Source organism: Petaurus breviceps, unplaced genomic scaffold, assembly GCF_028583685.1.
Source record: "Petaurus breviceps papuanus isolate PSGF00001 unplaced genomic scaffold, PetGlider_PUasm1.0 173, whole genome shotgun sequence".
Taxonomy (NCBI): Eukaryota; Metazoa; Chordata; class Mammalia; order Diprotodontia; family Petauridae; genus Petaurus; species Petaurus breviceps.
This window is the reverse complement of record NW_027185759.1, coordinates 11,146,392-11,169,494: the sequence shown is the minus strand read 5'-3', so window position 1 is coordinate 11,169,494 and position 23,103 is coordinate 11,146,392. Positions and strand designations below refer to the sequence as shown.

General features: G+C 45.6%; 1 protein-coding gene across 16 annotated transcripts in view; it reads right to left on the bottom strand.

Moving 5' to 3' along the window:
- KIF1A (kinesin family member 1A) overlaps window positions 1-23,103 on the bottom strand; it is a 187,690-nt gene that overhangs the window by 88,182 nt on the left and 76,405 nt on the right. For 6 of the 16 annotated variants that reach the window (XM_069083392.1, XM_069083394.1, XM_069083395.1 and 3 more), the window contains exons 12-21: window positions 21,844-21,922; window positions 19,885-20,027; window positions 19,177-19,203; window positions 14,272-14,483; window positions 12,492-12,571; window positions 9,960-10,035; window positions 6,018-6,097; window positions 4,756-4,862; window positions 1,637-1,720; window positions 47-227 (exon numbers count right to left, since the gene is read on the bottom strand). In XM_069083392.1, the coding sequence (XP_068939493.1) occupies window positions 47-227; window positions 1,637-1,720; window positions 4,756-4,862; window positions 6,018-6,097; window positions 9,960-10,035; window positions 12,492-12,571; window positions 14,272-14,483; window positions 19,177-19,203; window positions 19,885-20,027; window positions 21,844-21,922 (1,069 nt within the window). The remainder of the gene's footprint in view (window positions 1-46; window positions 228-1,636; window positions 1,721-4,755; window positions 4,863-6,017; window positions 6,098-9,959; window positions 10,036-12,491; window positions 12,572-14,271; window positions 14,484-19,176; window positions 19,204-19,884; window positions 20,028-21,843; window positions 21,923-23,103) is intronic. The other 10 variants (XM_069083396.1, XM_069083397.1, XM_069083401.1 and 7 more) reach the window with 2 other exon arrangements.

Sequence of the window (23,103 nt, the reverse complement as noted above, 5' to 3'; positions counted from 1 at the left end):
ACCCACCCCATCCCACCCCACCCCATCCCATCGCAGTGCTCCTCACCTCTGTTCCATCTCCTGTTTCATATCAATGCCTTGTTTTTCAAGTAACTCACGCTGGGCAAAGGCCCAGTCTACTGGTTCTGCAGGCGTCTCTGCGCATGGGGTCCGTTCGCGCTCTTGCCGAGCCTGCTCAGGATGGTTGAATCGAAATACATGACTCTTCCCCATGATAATTCGATTTCCTGTTAGCAAAATAAAAGGCAAGATTGGCCTAAGGAAACTGGGAGGTCGCCCGCAGTGTAGGGGGACCAAGGAGAATCAGCAGCCTGTCAAGGTATGAGAAAAGAGGCTGAGAAATCAAGGCATCAAGGCATCATGGCCAGCCCTCCTCTCTAGATCAGAAAGGGGCCACATCTGCTGCTATGAATGTCGTCAACATCATTGGCAACTGTTGCAATACAGAAACATGGACCTCTGGAGAGAATTTACTGGCAGAGCTGAAATGAGGCCAAGTTTCCCAAATGTGCTCTCATCTTTTAAGACAAATTCAGTCCAGGGAATGGAGGAGTAGAGACTCTGGGACACAATATGTTTGTTAGGGCTTGAGGCAGGGAGGGGAATTTGCCTGTGTGTGGCAACATCAGGAGAGATGTTCAATCTGGAAAGTTCCAACTTGCTTTATCTTTCCTAACCAGGCACTAAGTTCAAGTGCTTCTCAATAAACTCAACAAACATATAGATTACAGCTTGTAGGGTCTAGCCCAAAGCTCAAGCTCTTTTAGATCTTTTTGGATTCTGTTTCTGGCATCCAATGTATTTGTTCTTCCTCCCCATATCTTGTCATCTGCAAATTTGCCAAGCAAGCTATTTATACATTTTATCCAAGTCATTGATAAAAAAAAGCAAATGCTTGTTTTATTCCATAAATTAAAAAGAAGATACACAAATAATTATTTTTAAAAGTAAAAAAAAAATCTTAGAGCACACAGAATCAGACTGAGAGTCATGGGGCTCTCCATTGGAGACTTTTTTTTTCTTTTTGGAGGGAGGAGGGCAGGGCAATTGGGGTTATGTGACTTGCCCAAGGTCACATGGCTAGTTGTGTTAAGTGTCTGAGGTTGGATTTGAACTCAGATCCTCCTGACTCCAGGGTCGGTGCTCTATTCACTGTGCCACCTAGCCACCCCTGGAGACTTCTTGCTAAAACGATGGTGAGCTTTGAGATGGTTATTCTTTGAGATCCCACATTTGATGAATTCTAAATTAACATTGCTGTGTCATTGCCTAGGTCACCTCTCTCTACCAGGATGACATGGGAGACTTGGTTAAATGCTTTAGGGAAAAATTATGTTTTCCCCTTTTGAGGAAAAGTGGCCTCAGTTCCAGTACCAATATTGTACTTATGATGTCATTTCTAGACCTGTAATCTTCTCTACTAGACTGGGAGCTCCATGAGGGCAGGGACCACTGTTTTATGGATTCATCTATTGATCTCTCACAGGACCCAGCACATGACCTTGTCCATAGGAGCCATTTGATAACTGTTGAATGAATGAATTTCCATGTGATGAAAATGTCATAAACAGTGGTCCAGGTCCCATTTCTCCATGACAAGTGGGGCCCCCTCTCCAGAGGGAGAGATAGAACTTACCAGATCGTAGGATGCTTGGTTCTGTCACTTTTTTGCCATTGACATAGGTGTCTGCCCCCTCACATGGCTCCAGGGTCACCACTGCTACAGGAAAGAAACAAAGAAAGGAGCCGAAAGGGGAGAAGGACAGAGAAGAAATAGAAACGATGTCAGTGTCGGGGCTGTGGCTCCTTTCAGTCGTCCCAGAGAGGATGCTTCTGTCAGTCAGGAGGCCTGAGTGGGGAGGGTACTGAATGTTGGGGCATTCTAAAGATGGTTGAAATCAATTTGAGTTCAACCGAAATGTCATCTAAGTTTTACCAAAACTGGGGAGAGGGTAGGTTTTCAAATCCCTGCAATGATGTCTCTGGAAGGGGAATGGCTGCCCAAAGTCTTTGTCCTTTCTCCTAAAGTGGGGAGTGGGAACTTGATGTGTGTGTTGTTCTCATCACAAGGATAGCAGTGGCAGACTTGGGGTCAGAGGATCTGGGTTCAGATACTGACTGTCCCACTTCCTACCCACGTGACCTTGGGCAAGTCTCATTCTCTCTGTTCAGCTGTAAAGTGAGAGGGTTGGACTTTATAGCCTCTGAGACTGATTCCAGTTCTAATATATGTGATCTTGTGCTGGGGACACAGGACTTCCTGAGGTACTGGACCATTTATGTTTCTCAGTTGCATCTGAAGTCACTGGTTTGACATGGGGATAAACTTAAGAGGTTTACATGGAAGGAGCCAGAGTGGTGACATGGCAAAGAGTTCAAGACTTGGTGCCAAGGGACCTGGGCTTGAATCTTGGCTCTGCTATCAAGGATAGTGACTTTGGATAAGTCATTTCCATTCTCTGGGACTCCATTTTCTCATCTGTAAAATTCAGAAGTTGGGCTACATTGCCTGTGTGTTCCCTCCTAGCTCTATATCTGTACCTTTCTGGGCCTGAATACACTCTTCTGTAAACAGAGGATGTTTGACTGGAGGGCATTTTAGGTTCCCTCTGTGGTCCTAGAATAAGAGCGGAGAAACCTAGATTTGCAAAGCACTTTCTGCCCACTGGCTCCTTTGATCCTTACAACAACCCTGGGGGAAGGGGCAAGTATGGAAGATATTATCATGATCATTTGCATTTTACAGAGGAGGAAACTGAGGCCCAGAAAGCATAGATGACTAGCCCAAGTCCATACCAATAAACAGTGACAGAGCAGGATTTGAACCCAGATCCTAAAACTTCAGAGCTAGTGTTCTTACATGACTATTCTTACTGAATAGAGTCAACCAGAGTTTTATGAAGGAACAATCGGCATGACACAGGTATGTGTGTGTGAGTCCTCCCTGTCTTTGATATCAACACTGGTCATGATCTGTGAGAAGTTAGAACTGACTCTGCTTTAATAATCTGAGAATCTTATGTCAAGTATGTGGGTCACCATGGCAGATGCCAAGTAATTGTTCTGTGTAATTATGGAGACTGGGGGACTGTGACAAACACTTTTCCCCTAAACATTGACATAAAAAATAAAAGTTTCTCAGTGATCTGTTTTGGAGATTCTTGTCTCCCACACTCACCAGGATCTGCATGGTTTCATCCCGTGCTCACTGAGTCTCCTGGTGCCCTTCTCAGAGCTCCCAGCCCTCAGTCAGGACTGGGGACATGGAAGCATAGATTTAGGGCTGGAAGGAAGTTCAGCACCTTCATTTTACAGATAAGGAAACACAGGCACAGACAAGGAAGTGATTTGCCCAGCTGGTGTGTAAGGAGAGATTTAAACCAGCTCTTCCTGATTGTAAGTCCATGCCACTAGGTGGCTGCCAATCTTATACATGACTAAAGAAGGCAGGTGCCCAATGGTTCATCCCTGCTCTCTGCCGGGGGTCCTGAGATCTACCCTCTCAGAGCTACTTGTTTGGGCTCAAAGAAAAGAGAACACTGGGTCTAGGACAGGCATTAGTGGCTGTAGAAGCCTCTCCTTCCACAGATGAGGAAATAGAGGCCAGGAAAGGGCTAGAGCCTTGGATGGCCAGACCAAAGATAACGCAGAGCTGGGACCAGATCTCCCAATTCCAGTTCTGCACTCTTTTGACCACCCCATGATGCCTCTTATTTCCAGATGCCATATTGCTACAGAATGACACCCGGTGCAGGCACCTTCCTGGGCTATTCCTTCGGTTTCCTTATTTCAGCAGCAGCCAGCAGGGCAGCACGATTCCTTATCCCAAGGCTTCTTTTTCTCTGCTTGTTTCCCATTGATCAGTGTAGGGGGGAAGAGCAGTAAGGAACCATCCACACTTCCACTGAGACGTGTCTTGGCAAGAAACTCATGCAAAGGGGGTGATAAGAGCCTGACTTATTGGAGGGAAATGAGATGGAAATCCCCAGCCCCATATTTGACCTGCCCATAAAGTCAGGTTGCATTTCGATACCTGTCTTGATAGAAAGGAGACTGGTGGAAACTCTATCACAGGACCTCAGGATCCTGGACTGAGAGTTGGCATTCAAGGTCCTTCATGGGCTTTCCAGGCTTACTGCATATTATTGTTCCTCATGTCATGTTCCCACCAAACCTATTTTGAATGCTCTTTCCTTCATTCGATGTGAGATCCTTGAGGGCAGTGGCCTTTTTTAAGTCTTTCTTTGCATGCCCAGTGGCACACCATAAATACTAATTTCTTGATAATTTATTAATTTGCCTAATCAGGCTTTCCAAAATTTGTCACTTTACCTCCTGCCTTTGGGTATTTGCCCAGGCTGGCTGCCCTGGATGGAATGCTCTCCTTCCTCACTTCCACTTATTAGAAGCTATAATTTCCTTCAAGGTTCCCGACAAAATTTTACTGATTCCCCTTAGCTGTCAGGATTCTTTCCCCTTTCCTGTGTATATGCTGTATTTCCCCTTCCAGGAGAATGGAAGCTCCTTGACAGCAAGAGCTCTTTCATTTTTGTCTTTGTGTCTGTTGCACCTAACAGTTCTTGCTAAATCCATGCTTGTTGAATGGGATTCAACTGAATTCATCGACATGGATCCCAACAAGGCCTTCAGTCAAAGAGAAAGAGAACTCGGAAACTTGAAGGTCATTGGAAAGGCAGGTAAAAGCTGATGAGGTGTTATGCAAAGTCAGCAAACAGCATTGGGATTAGGGGATACCTTCATTGCCAGCCCTGCTGTCACTCCGGAAAATGCAGTGTTCTTCCTTTATGAAGTGCCCACTCAGAACGATGTCTTGTCTCCTCTCTCCATCCTCCCGGCCAACTCTAAATACAGAGGCACAGGTTGTTAGCCTTCTCTGCCTATGACCCATTACAGAGTGCCACTGCTGCGCAAGTTTATTCCCACCCTCAGAATGGAGAGAGATTGAGAAATGCAAAGAGAAGGTAACCTGTTCGTTGCAACATGATCCTAAGAATTAGAACAAGAAGGGTGTTTAGAATGTTCAGTGACGTTTGGACACTCCCTTGCAAGGATTGCAAGGAATGAAGGCCAGAGAAATGGAGGGAACATGAGGGGATGTGTTTGTATCACTGAGAAGAGGTCCACATCCTCCATTGAAGTATACCAACAGAGCAGATCAAGAGGACATGGACCCGTGCATGTTTACGTTTGTTATTCATGGGAAAACAGAGGGACCCAGGCCACAGAAGCAGCTTCTCCTTCTCAGGATGGAGAAAACTTCTGGGGAATTCTGCTCAGCCTTGGCTGGTCTGTGGCTCAGTTGGCCAGCAAGTGGCATCCTCCAGTTTGTTCCTAGTTTTGAAGCCCTGACCATGGTTCTGATCCTGTACTTCATGCTTGAGTCTAGTCACAAAGGGAACCCGGTGCTAGCGATATCCCACCAAATGCTTGACTACCTCAGACTGATGACGAGGCTGCACACTATCAACTTTGAATGTAAAACAAGATTTCCAAAGCATCGATGTGATCACCAATCCTTTTCCTCAATGCTTTCCTGACAATGTTTATACCCCTTTATATGTTATAGTCGCCCAGAAGGTGGGATCTGCTTTTCCTTTTTTTGTGTTTCTAGTTTCTATCACAAGGCCAGCACTTAATAAATGCTTATTTAATTGAATAAGTGACATTGCATTTTACCTGCATGAGAGTGCCAGAGCAAGGAGGAGCCTTAAGACTCATCTAGTGAAATCTCCCCCTTCCCCCACAAAAGAACGCTCCCCCCAATCATCCATAGATGGTGTACTAAGAAAACTGCCATCCTTGTGACAGAAATCTTGGGGTTTGACTGAAGAAGAGAAGATAAGAGCAATGGTGGAAGATGATAGGGATGTGCCCCTTCCCCAGCCCATGGGCATGGACAAACAGAATATTACCCTCAAGTAAGGACAAGGCAGCTGCCATCATGGCTCAGCTACTTATATGGGTGACAGAAGGCTTTCCTAGAGGTGCAGTCTCACCTGGTTATTCCATCTTTAATGTAGTACAAAAGGCACTCTGACATCAGAGGGTCTTCATTCAGGTTGACAAGATGAGGTGTCTAGAAAGAAGAAAGATGAATATTCTTTTCTGCAGGGAGATTGTGAATTAAGCATTCATCTGGGTACTTTCTGCACCTAGAGTTGCCCAATGATCTATCTAGTTACTGCCCTTGGTAAAGGGAGGGCTCATTACTTCCCTAAAGTAGTCACAGAGAGAAACAAAAGACACACACAGAAGACCATGACAGTAAAGGGCTTGCAAAAGGAGCTATAATCTTACAACATAAAGAACAATTTCTTCCAAGTTTTCAGCCCAACATCTCTGAAAGCCTATTAATCCAATCAGTCACAAGCAATCCATTGTTTAGGCCTGAGTTTAGCACCACATGCATGTACAGAAACCTAAGAGCCCATACTCCATTGCTTGCAGAATATTTCTCAGGAATCTCTGCTGGCCACATAACTACCCAGGGTATTTTCTGGGTGAACTCAGCTTCTAGAAACCCAGTTGGAATTCTTCAAGTTCCTTCAGTCTTCTGACCTTGAGTCCCAGTAGTCAGTTCAGACTACCAAGCTTCTGGGGAGGGAAAATTGCAAAGGACAGAAAAATTCTGGCTGCCTGAAGGCAAGGTTTGATGAGTGATGGAGAGGGAAGGATGTGACTGAGAGGGAAGGGTGTAATTCTCTGCTATGGAAGAATCTTGTGTGTGGGAAGGATCTCCAACAGATGACTGAGTCCAAACAGTAGTAAAGAAGACTGAAAGTTTTCACATCTGCAACACGTTCTGTGACTCTCACTTTCCTACTGACAAAGGTGCCAATATTAACCAACAGGCAGTAAAGGGGCTGGGACTTTCTCTAAGCTCATGCTTTGGCACTATCCAGGTGTCCTTGAGAGGGTACTCTGCCTTCCACCTTACGAAGTGGAGTCCAGAGCTCTAATGGGGAGCACCCATTGTGGTTGCTAAGTGTCCGTATTGGTTTAGAGATTGGCTTTCCCAAACTCCTTCTCCATCTGCTTGTCCTACTGGAATACATCATCAGTGTATGAAATGAGGCTTCCCATCCTTACTCCTTTCTTCTCGGTTCCTGTTTCCTCATTTCTCTCCACAATGAGCACACAGCTATCTGTGCCTTGATCACTCTCACACCAGGCTCCTGCATGTTCTACAATTGTGGACTTACAGATCTACAGCTTTTCAAAATTGGCAGGGTCTTCACCGGCCCTCTAGACAAACTTACTACCCTCTCAAAGACTTTCCTTTACAATATACTCCACAAATGTGTATCCAGCTTTGGCTGAAAATCTCCAGGGATGGGATGCCACCAACTCTCAAGGCAGGCCATTCCACTTTGGGACCGCTCTAATTAGGAGGAAGTTTTGCCTGACATCAAGACTCATTCTGCCTTTTTGACTTCCAAATGTTGCTCTGGTTCAGTCCCCTGGGGTCAACATGAGTCTAGTCCCTCTTCACATGAGAGTTCTTCAAAGTTCTTGAAGGTAGTTCAGCTACAATGTCCTGCCTAAATCTTTTTTTTCTCCAGGTTAAATAGCCCAGGGGATTCCAGGACCTTCCAATCCTGATGGCTATACTTTGAATTTTGTTCTTCCTATACAGTGGTACCCAGAAACTTTACACAATACTCTGGATATAGTCTGAACAGAATAGAGGACAGTCAGATGATCACCTCAGTTCTGGAAGCCCCAAATTGCATTAGACAGATTGTTTTCCCATCCAACAGAATGTATAACATTCCTCTCTGTTCTTGATTCCTTCTGGGAGCTTGGGTCTTCCTATCTCTCCAAGGCTGCTACTCTCCCATTCACTTTTTATCCTTTGCTGCTGAAACTTCACATACATTGCCCCAGACCCCGGGCAAGAATCTCATATGGAAACCTCAAGAATTTGGAAGTTTTTAAAAACAGCAACAATGAAAGTCCCTGGCAAATCTTCACACCCCAGGGAAGCCTGAAGGGGCTGAAAGATAATCCAGTCGATCTAGCAAACCCCACTTTGGGGAAGAATTGGAGAAGTTCTGAATGAATATAATTCCCAGTTGGTATTCTATGTACTCCAGATACAGGTCTAACTTCCATCAAGAGAAAGAGCCAGATGGAAGAAACTGAGAGCTCGGGGGAAATTCTGTCCCTTCTCAGTGGTGACCGTTGGCCATATTGAAAGCATCAGCACACTTCAGGAGACCAAGGTTTAACCAAGTAATCTGAGGATACTTGCTTATAGCACATTTTGAAACATTTGCTCCCGGGGTAGAAAGTGATCTAAATGTCCTCCCAAGAAGCAGGGATCATCCAATTAGATTTTGAGCTGGAAGGAATGTTAGATATCCAGGCTCCCCTCACTTGCCAGCTGACAAAAACATAATGATTTACCAAAGGTCACACAACTAGTGAAGAGGAAGGAGGGCTGCCTCTGCCCCAGTATTCCTTTTGAGTACCTATGAAGGCAGGGATTTTCTAGGGAAATAATCTCCTAGGGATTTCACTCAAATTTGGAGGGCTATTCTCTATCAAATTTATATAGCCATGTACCAAAGATACAGACAAAATCCCTATCCTATCTCAGAGGGTCAATGAGAGAGGCAAAGATATTTGAGGCAGGCATAAATGCCACACAGATGAAACATTTTGTATATAGATTTGTCTACAGGAGAGCCTAGGGGGACCTTGGTGCCTTTGAATGATCTCTTCTCCACACTGCATTCACCAGATGTGCTGTGACCAATTTTTTATCCCTAGTCACCACCAGAAGCTATAAGAGTTCCAAACCATTGACCTTATCAGCAACATCTCAACCAGAGCTGCAGCTCAACACCACACCAACCTGCCTTGGGGAATACACCCCAACACTCTCTAGGAATAAACCCCAGGGGCTAAGCAGCAGAGGCTAAAAAGATGGAAGAGAGAGATCAACATAATGCAAGCAGTCTGACAAAAGTCAACTGAAAAGTACAAAAGGATCAAGTCAATCAGTTCTTTAACGAAATGAACTGGGGGCAAAGAGATGTAGTTACACAAATACATTGCACATGACTCCCCTTCACAATGATGATGATATTAGCTAGCATTTCTATAACACTGTAAGTGCTTTATTTAGGTTAACTCATCTGATCCTCACAACAACTCTGGGAAGCAGGCACTGTTATTATCCCCATCTTACAGTGGAGGAAACTGAGGCAGACAGAGATTAAGTGACTCGCTTAAGTTTACACGGATAGTGTGAAGCTGAAGGGGTATCTGAGGCTGGATTTGAACTCAGGTCTTCCCGACTCCAGGTCTAGCACTGTACCACCTAGCTATCCTTTATATACCAAACTTCCCCTTATGGGCAGCTATGCTCTTGAACTTGCCTCAGTAGACAGGAAGGAGCTGTTGAAAGATTTTGAGAAGAGGTGCAACATGACCAGGTCACTGTATAGGAAAACCTAGTGTGGCCGTGGTTTGAATATTCCGAGGACAAGTGACAACCTATGCAAAGGCATGGAGGTCACTGGACTAAGAATAGTAAACAGCAAATTCATGTAGCTTCTTCAAGCCTCAGTTTCCTCATCTGTAAAATGGAAATTATCCTACTTGCTGTGCCCTCCTACCTCCCAGGGCTACAGCAAGGTTGATATTCTGTGAATCTGGAAGGACTATAGAAATTCAGCCTCCTGTTTTGATAGCCCCAACCTTGGAACTGCTACTCAATACTGGCTGGGTCTCGGGACTGAGATTTGAAAAAATAGAACAACCACAGTCATATTTTCTTCTCTTGAAAGAGATTTGCCATGAGGACATACCATGACAGAATTGAGTTCCACTGATCTGCCTGATGCCAAATTCTACCAAAGCCTCCTTGATCCCCAAGCCAACACATCACCAGGAGAGAGAGAAAGAGTGATCTTGAAAACTTCTCCTACCTTTTTGGGAGAGAACACACCCAGGGTGCCACCATCTTCCCTCATGGCCACACCCATTTCAGCCAGCAAAGCCTCCCTGGAAAAAGACAGAAGCTAAAGTCAGAGATCAGCATGGGTCATGGCCTGACATTCAGACCAATGAGAGGTTGGGTGGGTAGAGAAAGTCCAGAAAGAGCCATGAGACCCAAGGGATCAGAGACCCAAAGACTAGGAAAGGGTAAAAAAAATGGGTCAAAGGAATACAAACTTTAGACCTAAGGTGAAACAAGGTCAGCCTCCTGACCATCAGTCAAGCAACTGGAGACCACAAGTGTGACTCATCTTATAAAAAAGACATTTTCATCAGAATTCAAATCTTATCTTTTCATTGCCTTAAACTCTCAGAAATTATCATTTCTCACTGATTCCCAACTGTCAATGGCCATTAACATTTTATCTCTAGATTTTCCTGCCTCAGTTACCATCCTGCTCATGAATCACAGAATTCTAGAGATGAAAAGACCTCAGTGGCCATTTAGTCTAATTCACACCTGAAAAAGAATCCCCAGTACAACTCACCAACTAATCTTGAAGACTTCCAAAGAGGTTCCCTCCCCCACAAGGCAGCCCACTCCACTCGGGGTAGCTCTCAGTGTTGGGAAGGTTTTCATTGTATGAACCGTACATGCAGCTTCCACTCAGTGATTCTGATTCTTCCCCTTTGGACTAAGCTGAGCATGTCTGTTTCCTCCAGCTCAGCCATCTAGATATTTGAGCGAGGCTCTCACATTCCCCCTGAGTCCTCTTTTCTCCAGGTTATATAACCCCCATTTCCTCAACTGATTTATATGTGGCATGCATCCAATGCTATTTAGTGTCATAGTCACCCCTCCTCTGGATTCTCTCCCGTTTATCAATTTCCTTCCTCCAATTGGTGCCCACAACTGAACACAATACTTCAGATGCAGTCTGATGGAGAAGGAAGGATCAGAGATGGCGAGCTGCAAGGGCCCAGAGGTCATCTACTTCAGAAGTTCTTCATTTGGTGTGCGTCATGGATTCCCCCTTTGGCAGTATGGTGAAGTCAAGGATCCCTTCTCAAGATCATGGTTTTTAAATGCATATATATATATATATATGATTATGAAGGAAACAATTTTGTTGAACTACAGCTTTTAGCATATATATATATATATGCTAAAAACATATATATGACTGGCTAGGAGACCCCAGATTAAGAACCGCTGATCTAGTTCAACCTCCCCATTTTTTGGATGAGGAAACAAAGGCTCCCAGAGGATAGGTGACTTTAACAGGCATCAGAGTTCTGAATAGATCCCAGGGCTTTAGACTCCAAGACTAGCACGCTTTCCTTTGTACTGTGCTGCCTTCAGTCAAGCATGAGCATTCCTTCCAGGAGGGACCATCACCCCCTTGTTGCTGATCTATAATGATTTGTAAATAAATTATTGACTACAGGAGGGGAGCTCTGTTTCAAGGTCCTCCCCTCTCTATCCTGGCAAAAAGCCCTTTGGCAATGGGAATAATTGTCCACAAATCTACCCGCATATATAAGAGCTCTTATTGCCTATTTTGCGTTTTCTTTAAGGGAGGCTATATTTAACTAAATATGCTATCCATTAAAAGGCATGTTATCTTTTCCTTCTAATTCCCTCCTGTCAGATTCATCCAGTGTTTTTTTTGTATTTCTGAAGGGTTATGGATTCTGAGGTGAACAGGACCCCAAACCCCAGCTGGTAGATGCTAGCAAACTTAGTCAATTTGGTTGAAAAATGTTTATAAATGTCCAAGCAAATTTGATTGACTGGTTAATTGAGCTGACTGGGTAAACACATCTAGAACGACTGAAATTGAACCCTCATTTAGGCCAATAAGTTTGTTTTTGCTATTGGCAGAAGGCACTGGGTCCTGGGTTTAGGGATAGGAGAAGCATTTTCTTAGTGGGAAGAGGAAGTTACATTGGTTAGACTAGAGGCTAGACTAAAGCTAGACTAAAACATACTTCTGTGTTTTAGGAAACAGGAGTTATCTGGACTCTGGTCCCATATTTTCCTCAAACCAGCTTTTTGACCTTGGACTTTTATGAGATGTCCGTCTCTGTAAAAAGAAGTCCCCCAGAGGCAATAGAGTGGAGTTGGGAATGTGCTAGACTTGTCCATAGTCCCACAGCTAGTAAACTTCAGAGGTTCTAGACTGAGTCAAGACCCAGATTTGAATTCTGTCTTTGCAGTTAAGCAGCTGGGTTCATAGGACATGTGCCCTTATATCCCCTCCATCCAGCCAATCCAGCCCAAACAGCTCCTTCTTGGCTTCCCTTTGGAAAACCATTTGAACTCCATTGGAGGTGAGCATTTGGGAAAGTGTCTGAGGAGGCTCTCATCTGTACCTCTTCTACCAATTGGTGCCACAGGGAGCTGGTTGTCACTTGTTAGAGAACAGGGAACTGCTACCCTGCTGTGCCCATTTCCCAGCATGGAGCCGTCAGTGCCCCAGGGCCCCAGACAAGGTGCTTGTGACTCCCAGGATGCCCACCTCTCCATCCGGATAGCTTCGGTCCTGCGCAGCTTCTCCTCCCAGGTCTCGTTCAGTTCAGCGATGATCTTTTCAGTCTCCTGCAGGGACACAGTATGTGGGCAGATTGAGTGAGGGAGTGAAGGGCATGAGTAGGATGGGCCCATACAAAAGGAGAGACAATGAAGGAAGTCAAGGAAGGCAGCAATGTTGGGGCGAGGCCTATGCACTGCTAAATAGCCAGATAAACAGGTTTGGGGTTTTTTTAATGGTCAAGTTTCCAGATATCTCTCAGAAGATTGAATATAGGAGACCAAGTGAACAAAATAGATTTCTGACTCAATTTCTCATTGGCTTTTGAGATGGTTAGACTCTGCACAAGATAAAGTGGAGGATGAGTCCAAAAAACTGGGAAGAAGAAAGAGAAACAGATGTGATAAAGAATGCAGTGAGGAATATGAAGGAAAAAATGGTCTTTTCTTACACAATGAAATACAATTGACTTTTGGGAAAAAATAGTTTTAGGAAGAAGGGGAAGAGAAGAACTTGGTCTTATGGTGGCTCAAGACACCTTCAAGTTTCTTAAAATCATGAAGTTTAGGGTTTGTTTTCATACTCTCAGGGACCACCAGAAGTCAGGCAGTAGACCCAGTAGACCATCCCTGCCTCTATCTCTATAAGATCACATGGGAACTGGTTTTGGTGGGTGACACTCTCTGGTTTGTGCAAGGACCTATAACCCACTAGTCCCAGAAATGTCAGGGAGATACTGTCAAGTGTAGATGGAGCTCAGACAAATATTGCAAACCAGCTGATTTGTCTGAGTTTCTCTGGGTAGCAGTATCTTCATGCCTCTTTACTCTCTCTCATTGTACAGCCAGAGCCTAGACATGGCGTGGGGCATAAAAAGTTAGACTGAGACAAGAAGAGCTGCTTTCAATCCTTCCTCTAGGGATACTTCTTATTTGTGTGACCTTGGGTAAGTCCCTGAATTTCTCTGAGCTTTATAGTTTCTTCTTCTATAAAATGGAGCTACTCCCAGGAGCAGGTTTAGCGTGAGGTTCAGGTGAACCATGGTATCTGAGACTCTCTTGGCCAACTTTCTGGTGCCTTCTACTCTAGACCACGACCTTCACTTAGTCGGTGCTGGCCCCTCCTATTAGAGCAGAAGTCCTTGGAAGACCAAGACTGTCTGCCTTTTCTTTGTCTCAGCACAGTGTCTGCAGATAAGGGGACTTGATAAATGCATGATGATTAACTTTGGGATTTCTTTTGTTGCTGTTGAGTTTTTTCAGTTGTGTCTGACTCTTTGTGATCCCATCTGAGGGTTTCTTGGCAAAGATACTGAAGTGGTTTGCTGTTCTTCTCCAGCTCATTTTACAAATAAAGAAACTGAGGCAAACAGGGTCGAGACTTGCCCAGGGTCACACAGCCAGGGAGTGTCTGAGTTCCTCCTGACTCCAGGACCTGCACTCTATCCACCGCACCGCATAGCTCCCTGAGGGATCACTCGCTGTCCCAAAGTCATCTTAGCTGTCATTTACATAGCATTCTAAGATTTGCAAAGCCCCTCGCTTGCATTATACTGCTTAATACTCATGACAGTCCTGTGTGGTGGATGCTACTTTTGGTGACTCCATTTTACAGCAAGGAAACTAAGGATCAATGCCTTGGCTAAGGTCACACAACTGATGTCCAAGGCAGGATTAGAACCCAGATCACCTTGACTACAAGCCCAGTGCTCTAGCATTATCACGCTTCTATCCAGTCAACTGAGGCAGAGATTTTTCTCTTCACTCACCTTAAGCCTCTCAATGGCTTCTTCACTGCCCGGAGCAAACAGCATCCGCTCATGGAGGCTGGACACAGAGGCCGCTCGGCTGGATAAGGCCGACAGGGAAGATGAGGGGCTCATACCCACCAAGGCGTTGGTCACTGTGGAGAGATTGTCAGGGCGTTGACTCAATTCTGCCACGCCAGGGTTACCATTATTGTTCTCAAAGTCGGACATGTCTATGGTGAGGAAGGGAAGAAGGAGGGGGACAGACAGACAGAAGGAAGAGGGAAAAAAGCAGAAAAAAGAAAAAAAACGTAGTTGGGAAAAAGCAACAAGGTGAAGCAAAGAGAATGCTAAAAACCAAAACAAAGAAAGCAGGCACACAGCGATCCCTGCCATGTCTAGGCTGGCCTCTCTTCTTAGCTCTGTAGACTCTGGGCTTCTCCTTCCTCCTCTGGCCAAGAGAAGGCTGCCCACCACCTTCTCACCTAAGCTTTGGTGCCTGACGGTCACCACTTCATCAATGACCACACAAGCTTGCCAGCTGGTCAATGAAGGCCTTCATCCACAAAGCTCTAGCTGTGTCTCTGTATCCTGGGTGGGTGGTGGGGGTGGGGGGTCAATGGCTCGGCCTAACTCTCCAACTCATAAGCTGCCATTGCAGACAAGTCAGTTAGCCTCCATTATTGCATGACAAGGGTTGGCCTCTCTCAGAATTGGCACATAAAGGGTATTCCTTCACACCTGTGCTAGCCATTTGTGGCCTTGGTATGGCTTGGTAGCCTTGCTTAAGCCCACCTTTTGGCTCTCAGTGATGCCCAGGACCCTGCCTTCTTTCCTCTTCTAGCTTCTCTTCCCCATCATCTCCCAGCTGCTTCCCAGATACTTACCACACTTCCTAGGCAACATCTACTTCCTTCCTGTACACTAGCCCAAAGTGACATCAATTTTCACTTAGTTCCCTTCTTTTTTTTAAGGAATTGGGGTTAAGTAACTTGCTCAAGATTACATGACCAGGTGTTTCTGGGTGGGTGCTAAGTGTCTGAGCTCAGATTTGATCCCAGGTCATCCCGACTCTGGGGCTGGTGCTCTTACTCACTGTGCTACCTAGCTGCCCCACTTGGTTCCCTTCTTGGAGGAGTTCAGACTCGTGCCTCAGTCACTCTTACTGGTGAGATGTGCTTTTAGCCCATTGGGGAAGTAACTTAGAATTCCACAGTCTCTAACCCTTCTTTGACACCATGTTCCATGGCCATGTCCATTTCATTAGATTCTAGAGAAAGGCTCAATGACCCTCTTGGGAAATGCTCTGGAGGAGCTGGAGAGGGGACTTTCTTTTCCTCTTTTTAGGTTGAGCACCTTATTTAACTGACAACACTTGGCATGTGAGGTCTCCCCTCCTCTAACAGGCCATATAGTCCACCATGGAGGAGTTCCCTTCACCAGACACTTGGGGGCAGCGCTAAGAATCTGGTCCAGAGGGGCAAAGAAATCCAATCTTGGTGAGCTAATGAGACTGCAGGCTGTTTCAGACACAGAAAAAACAGAGAACTGTGCTCAGTCTAGGATTTCTCCTTTGTCACCAAAGGATGCACGTGGACTACTGAGTGTGTAGCTCTCCCATTTTCCTGGGACTAGTGATCAAAGATTGAATTTCTGGGTCTTTGCCCTGGAGCTAAGGTGTGATCCCACTGCTCACCTTGACTGGACACACGCAGGCCCAGGCGGCAGGACTATCAGCCATGCAAGCTCAAGCTCTAGGCCAAGGAAGATGTTATCTCATGTCTAATGGCACCACCATCATTACTTCTCTGGTGCCCCAGCATCTCCTAAAGGCAGTTCACTAGTGCACATGTGGGCCCCTCCCCAAACAGCTGTATGGCCAGTAATCAGAACTTGCTCCCATGCCAGCCCTAGCAGACACCAACAAGGACAGCAGCAGCAGCACCAGAAGCAACATAGCAGCAGCAGCAGCAGCAGCAGCAAACATAGCTATAGCATGGAGATTGTTTCACCAAAAGTTCTTTAGGAAAACAGATGTTCCCCTGTGGTTCCTGGGCTCTGGAGAGGGTGCCCAAAGCATTTCTTGGACAGGCCCAGAGTCAGAGGCAGTGAGTGGGGACAGGGCTAGGCCAGGAGACTCTGGGTCCCAGAGTTGTCACCGACTTGCTGTGTGTCTCCTGGGGAAAGTCACAAACTCTCTGGACCTCAGTTTCCTTGCAGCCTAAAAGGGGGGAGTTTGAACTAAATGATCTCCATAGTCCCTTCTAAGCTCCAGCATTCTTTGATTCCCATTCTGACCAAGCTTATTTCAAGACCCTGAAATGGTCTTCATTAAAGGACCAAGCTTGTTAAAGAAGCCTCTATGTTGTGACTCTCTCTCCTCTCAGAGTGGACTCACTTTGGGCTCAGCAAAAAAGGGCTGGCTGCCCATGGGAAGGGAGATAGCAAGCTGAGGAATGAGCCATAAGCAGTCTCCCAGGTCTGGTCTGTCTGGTTTTGTGCTGATCAGTATTAACAAAGCTTGGCCAATGCCTCTCTTCCCCAAATCTTCCTCTTGCTGTAATCTAGCAAACTAGCTTTTGTTGTCAAAATTTCCAGACTTCTCCCCAGGATCTACCCTCCAGTGATGAGCCCTAACATCCTTAGTTGGACCAGGGCTCAGTTAGGGGATGTCCATAGTGGATGCTTCCTCAATGCCTGGGGATGATTTGATCAAGGTCTTTCCTGCATGGTAGAGACCTCTAGACCTTCTGCTTTCCTGGTACCTGCTTTGGGACCTCAGGGTCACCTCTGTGCCGTGATGATAAGGAAGAGGAAGAGACTTGCTTTGAATTTTACTTCATGTCTCTCATCAGCATCAAAGAACAACTGGAGAAGGTCCTGTCTGGAAGAACTTGTGGCTTGATATGACTATTGAGGGTCTTTCTCTACATTCCAGCCTCAAACTGAGCTGGTGCCTCCTGCCTTCAGTGAAATTCTCACAGAAAAGCCAGGACTATAAATGGGCTTCTGGAGGGAGGGGCAAGGACCCCAGTGATGTAGGCCTGAGGGTCAGCTTGGCTGATTGCCACCTCCCCACCCCAACCCTTCACATTTCCTTTAGGAATGATTGTCATGGTTCCTCACCCCTTCGAATTCCCCAAGCTCCTCCAAAGTTTAACTCAAGCTCTACTTTCTACAGGACATCCACCAATTAATGCTCTCTCTCCCTCTGGAAATTACTTTGTATTGAGGAACAGGAACCTGTGATTTCATTAGTATAGTGAATTTCCAGATGAGGAAATTCCTTCTATTAATATAGATTGACACCTTTTCTGAAACACTGTCTTTGAGAGTTCCCTAGAACCTATCAAGGTTAAATGACTTGCTTAGGGTCACGTAGCTAGTACATGTCAGAACTGGGACTTGAATTCAAGGCCAGTTCTCCAACCACTAGCCAATGTACGCAAATACTTTGGATTTACCCAAATATGTACGTGTTTTCTTTATCCTAACAGTAGAATGTAAGTCCCTTGAAGGCAGGGGTCTTTTTGTGTTTGCTTTTGTATATCCAGCATCTAGCAAGTATATGGCACATAATAGGGTCTTGATACATCCTTGTTGATTAATTGATTGATCAATTGGAACATAAGCCCTTTGAGGTCAGGACCTGTTTTCTTTTTGTCTTAGAATCCCTAGCAGGAGTTTATGGGAGCTCATGGAAGGGAGAGGAACCTGGAGTAGTCTAGCACAGTGCCTAGCCCAGAGTGGAGGCTTGATAACCACAAATGGATTGATCAGAGCATAAGCTCTTTGAGGGCAGGGTCTGTTCAGCTTTTGTCTCAGTATCCTCAATAACAAGTATGATACTTCAGACATGGTAGAGGCTTAATTAATGCTTGTTATAGAATTAAACTGGATTGGCTTCAAGCATCCAACAGTCAGTCATGCTTTCATCTTGCTTCCTGATGAAAATATCTGCCATTCAAAGTCACTTCTCCCCAAGCCTCTCTGTCCACTGCCTGACTAGCAGAACCTCTTCCACTCCCAATCCCAGACTTCTCCATTGACCCAGATCTGGGTCAATGGAGAATAGGAACAAGTCTTCCCCACAAATGTTAGGGGACTCCTGACCTATAGAATCATAGCAAGCGATGGAGTCCCTGAGGGATCAGTAATGATTGTGGAAGAACAGGAGGTCAGCCTTGAGCTGCTCAAAGAGCTACAAGGGGCCCTAAAGGCCAACTGAAAGTTGAGCAGGAACCCTTCCTATACTGTCCCAAACAGTGGTCCTCCAATGAGCAGGAATGCCCTTCTGAGCCAGCCCATTCCACTTTGGGAAGCTGTAATTGTGAGTGGGTTTTTACTTACATAGAGACAAAATAGCCTCTTGGCAGATTCCACCCATTATTCTAGTTTTGCCTTTTGGGCCAGCATGGAAGGTGACAGTGATGTTACCCCTCCATTGTCCAGTAACTTTCATGCCCTTGCCTTCCTCAATCTGCTTTTAGAAGCAGCAGGACCCTCCTCTTCCTACAGTCATTGAATCCTAGATGTGGAGCTAGAAGGAGCCTTAGAGTTCATCTAGTCTAGAATCCTCATTTGACATGAGGAAACTGAGGCCTCCAAAGTTAAAGTGACTTGTCTAAGTTCACCCAGGTTGAGAGAGGCAGAACATGTGGCTCTGGACTCCTTCCCTTTCATCCCATGGACCTGCCAATTGTAAGGAGATGCAAGAAAGTGACAGGAAGGGGAAGGATTGTTGAGTAAGAGGACAGGTATCTATTGCCATGGGGATGCCAGAGCCTGAGTGTGGCCCATGATTTGCCGACCTTGGAGTGCCCATCTAGGGTCCCCATCCCATGCTGTACTTATGTTCCTTGCCAATGACTGATTCTCTCAGAAGCAGTGAAGCACACAGAGATATCAGCAAAGGGAAATACACACATTTAGGTCCTCCTGGCAGAGTGTTGGCTAAGAGAGGTAAGGAAAGGGAAAGTGGGCAAGAAAGACAAAGAGAACAAAACAACAGGTTTAACTCTCTAGGACTTGGGAGTTGGAGGCAACAAAGTCATCCCTGTGAGCTTGGTGGTTGTAGGACTTTATTTCATTTGGTGCCTGCTTAGGACAGATGGCATGCTGGGGCTCTCTTCCTGCCCCCACTCCCACCCTCATAGCTCCATCAAGTTCTAACTCTTGCCTAAAAGGGCCTTTCTTGTCCATTCTGGCACCTACTCCACACCTGGCTAGTGACAAACCTAGCCCTAGAACCTGGGGAAATCCCTTACCTTTCTAAACAGGCTTCCTCCTTCAAAGGAAGGGGGCTCACTCGAGAGACAGAGCAATTGATTCCTAGGAATCAGAGTGTGGACTGCACTTTATCTCTTGGAACCAGGAGGTACTCTTGCATGAGTGGAGAGGCCAAACAACTTAACACTGGCCATATAGCAGTAAAGGGATGAGAGGAGAGAGAGGGAGGGAGAAAGGGAAGAAGAGACTCCCATAGAAGATCTTGGGACAGTTTGGGCTCCTTTGGAAAGAGTCCTGATTTACTAGGACTTTTAGGTCTGAGGTCCAGTTGCCCCAGCCCTGAGGGACGTGGAACTCTATGGGGAAATAGACCATGTGGAGTAGGGAGGCTGGCAGGATACATACTGTCAATGATGTCCCCAAGCCCCTGGGCATACAGGAGGTCTCTCAAGCGAGCCACCTCATCCTTCAGCTCTCGGATCAGCTTGTTGTTGGGATCCTCGTTGATGACAGCATTGCACCGGATCTGCTTGGCCCGGTCAGCATATCTGCAAAGAGGAGAGGCGTATTCAGTGGAGAAGACAGCGCCCATTGTTTCTTGGAAGACTTCCAACCAGAGGTCACACCACGAAGGTGCTTTGCTGACTTGAACAGTCTCCGAGGCAGCAATCATTGGATCCTAAATTTAAGTGACCTCAGTCTATCTAACCCAATGCCCTCATTTTGCAGTTGAGAAAACTGAAGCTCAGGGAAGTTAAATAAATATACCAGTGAGGACATTAGGAAGGACAAGCAAGAGGCTTTGAGGAGTTTCAGAGACTTTGAACAAGCAGCTACAAAAGCCCTACACACCAGAGCAGGAGCTGTCCAAGGATCCTATCCAGGGAGAGATTCCAAGGGATCCGTGAACTTGGATGGGGACAGTTAATTTATTTTCATTAACCTCTAACTGAAATGTAGCAATTCTTTCAGCCAACAATGTAGGCAACAAGCATGATTTTGAGAGGGGGTCTGGAGACTTCACTAGAGAGCCCAAAGAACCAGTGAGTAACAACAAAAATAAAAAAGGACTCCAGTCCTAGAGGGGACAATTTAGAAAGAGCCTCTGAATTAAATCTCATACCTGGTGACTGGGACAAAAGTGAGAATTGGGTACCTTGGCAAAGAGAATAAAAAGAAGGCATGAGAAAGCCCAAAGATAGATGAGCTATGCAGAAGCATTGGGCCCATTCATCAGGAATATGTTCTTGGAGAACAGATCCAAAAGGTTCTGGAGGTTCTGAATGACATCACAAAAGTGAAAGGTTTGGGTTTTAAGAGACAGAAAATGACTCATTAGAGGTGCAGGAGTCATTTCTGAATCAGCTGCCTGTGGACAGTCAGACAGTCAGACCACTTACTTGTAAGATCAAAGACCAAATTACCTTGGAATCAGAGTTAAACAATAGACACTTTGAGGTTCCAAATGGGAGGAATGTGGTTGGTTTGGGCTAAGTATACCTTGATATGGAGACAATCCTATCTTAGAATTTGCTGCAGAGATCATGGAATGACTTCTAATTATCTTCCATTAACTCTTGTAGAGTCATTGATGGGATTATAGTGTCTGTCTCATATACGTAGGAATGCACACACACACACATGCTTCTAGATCTAGAACTGAAAAAGACTTCAGAGATCATTTAGAATAACCCTCTCATCCTACAAATGGGGAAACAGGGTCACAGAGAAGGGGTGTGGCTTGCTCAAGGTCATAGGATCATAAACATAGAACCGGAAATGACTTTCAAGGCTATGTAGTAGAATGACTTCATTTTAAAGTAAGGAAACTGAGGCTCAGAGAAGGGGATTTGCCTAAAGTTACACATTGTAAGTGGGATATCAACATTTGAATCCAGGTTGGTTGACTCCAAGTTGACTATTAATGTCCTTGTGATGAGGACGATTTAGCATCAGGTGACCTAAGGTGATCTCTCTGATTCAGGGGCTCCCACCCTCAGCCAAGCCTCTTCTTCTCAGGCACCTCAATGCTTTCTATCCCATCTGTCCTCTCCCAACAGGGTCTATGGCTTCAGCCAAGAAAACCCACTGTGCTTTCAAGCAGGGGTCTGGGGCTAGGGTAGAATGGAAAATAGAACCAAGGGAAAAGACCTGTTGTCATCCCTCTTTCTTGTAGCCCTGAGCTCCCTCCCTGAGGTGAAGGGTCTTTGAGGGGAGACATTCATTGGATTTTAATCAGTGAAGATGGGGGAATGGGATGGAAACTGGGGTAGTTTCCTAAAACGGCGTATGCTTCACTGTTTTGCCCTCAAGGACGGCATAGATGACAAAGATTATCCATCCTCCCCCCCACCCAGGTCTTACCTTAGGGTGCTGAGGGTCTCATCATAATTGATGTCTGCAGGGCTCAGAGCTGCCACCATAGCAGTCCTGGAATTACCCCCTGATAAGAAAAAAACAACACACCCTCAGCACCACATCTCAGGAACAGCTCCACGAGGAAGCAGGTCCCAACAATCATTTGCTGTTCTTTCCTCCTAGAGAGATGGAAGCGTTTGTTTTTTATTTTACACCATCAGCCATGACTCCCTCATTTTTTACAGATGAAATCTTCCTGGACTTGAAGGTCAGAAAGACCAGAGTTCAAATCTTCCTTCCTTTCTTCAGTTCTTAGCACACTGTCTGACACAGAGTAGGTCCTTAATAAATGCTTGTTGACTTGAGGACTTATTAGCTACCTAAAAGTCTGCAAGCCCAGACCTCAGTTTTGTTCATCTGTTAAACGGGGACAATAATGCTTGGAGCTTGTACATACCATGTTGTTGTCCAGACATAGTAGGAGCAGACATATCTACATTGCTTTAAGGTTTGCCAGGCACCGCAGAGATGTGATCTCATGTGACCTCTAAAACCCTCTGTCAATGCCAGTTATAGGACTTTGACTAGGGACTTGGATGGACATTTAATTGTCCATTTCTTCAGCTTGGAGTAATTGGTCTCTTTCCTCTGACCATTTGTTAAAGATGCCATAATTCTTGGCAGCCATGATTATGCCTTTAAGTCATTAGCATGAAGGCTTTCATTTTCATCCCCCCCAATCTCATTATGCCCCCAGGGTGTTCCTTCTCCCCCTACCCTAAGCTCCTATGCCAGGGTCTCTGCCTCACTACCACAGATCAGGGTCCCAGGTATCTGCAGAGACACCCAGTATCCTGACATCCCCCAGCCTCTCCTTGATCTCCTAGCCTCTTGCCACCTCTGTGATCTTGAGCAAGTTGCTTCCATTTTCTGGCCTCATTTTCTTCCTCTATAAAACAAGGGGATCAGATTAGGTAGCCCCTGAGGTTCCTGCCACCTCTGTCCTAGAATCCATCCTCAGGCTGTTGATCTCTACCCTTCTCCTTCTCTTCCTGAAGCTCATGGTCAGGCCTGTTTCAATGTGTTTGCCTCTGACCCCAGAACTGTCCCTTCAGGTCCCATTGTATGTGATTATCCACAGAGTCTTTGGTGCAGCTGAGAATGAATCCCAGTTCACAGAGCTCCAGACCTATCTCAGAAGCCATTTATCCTCCTTCAAGGCTCTAGTGTGGCCCTTTTTCTATCATTTAGCATTGGATCATCAAG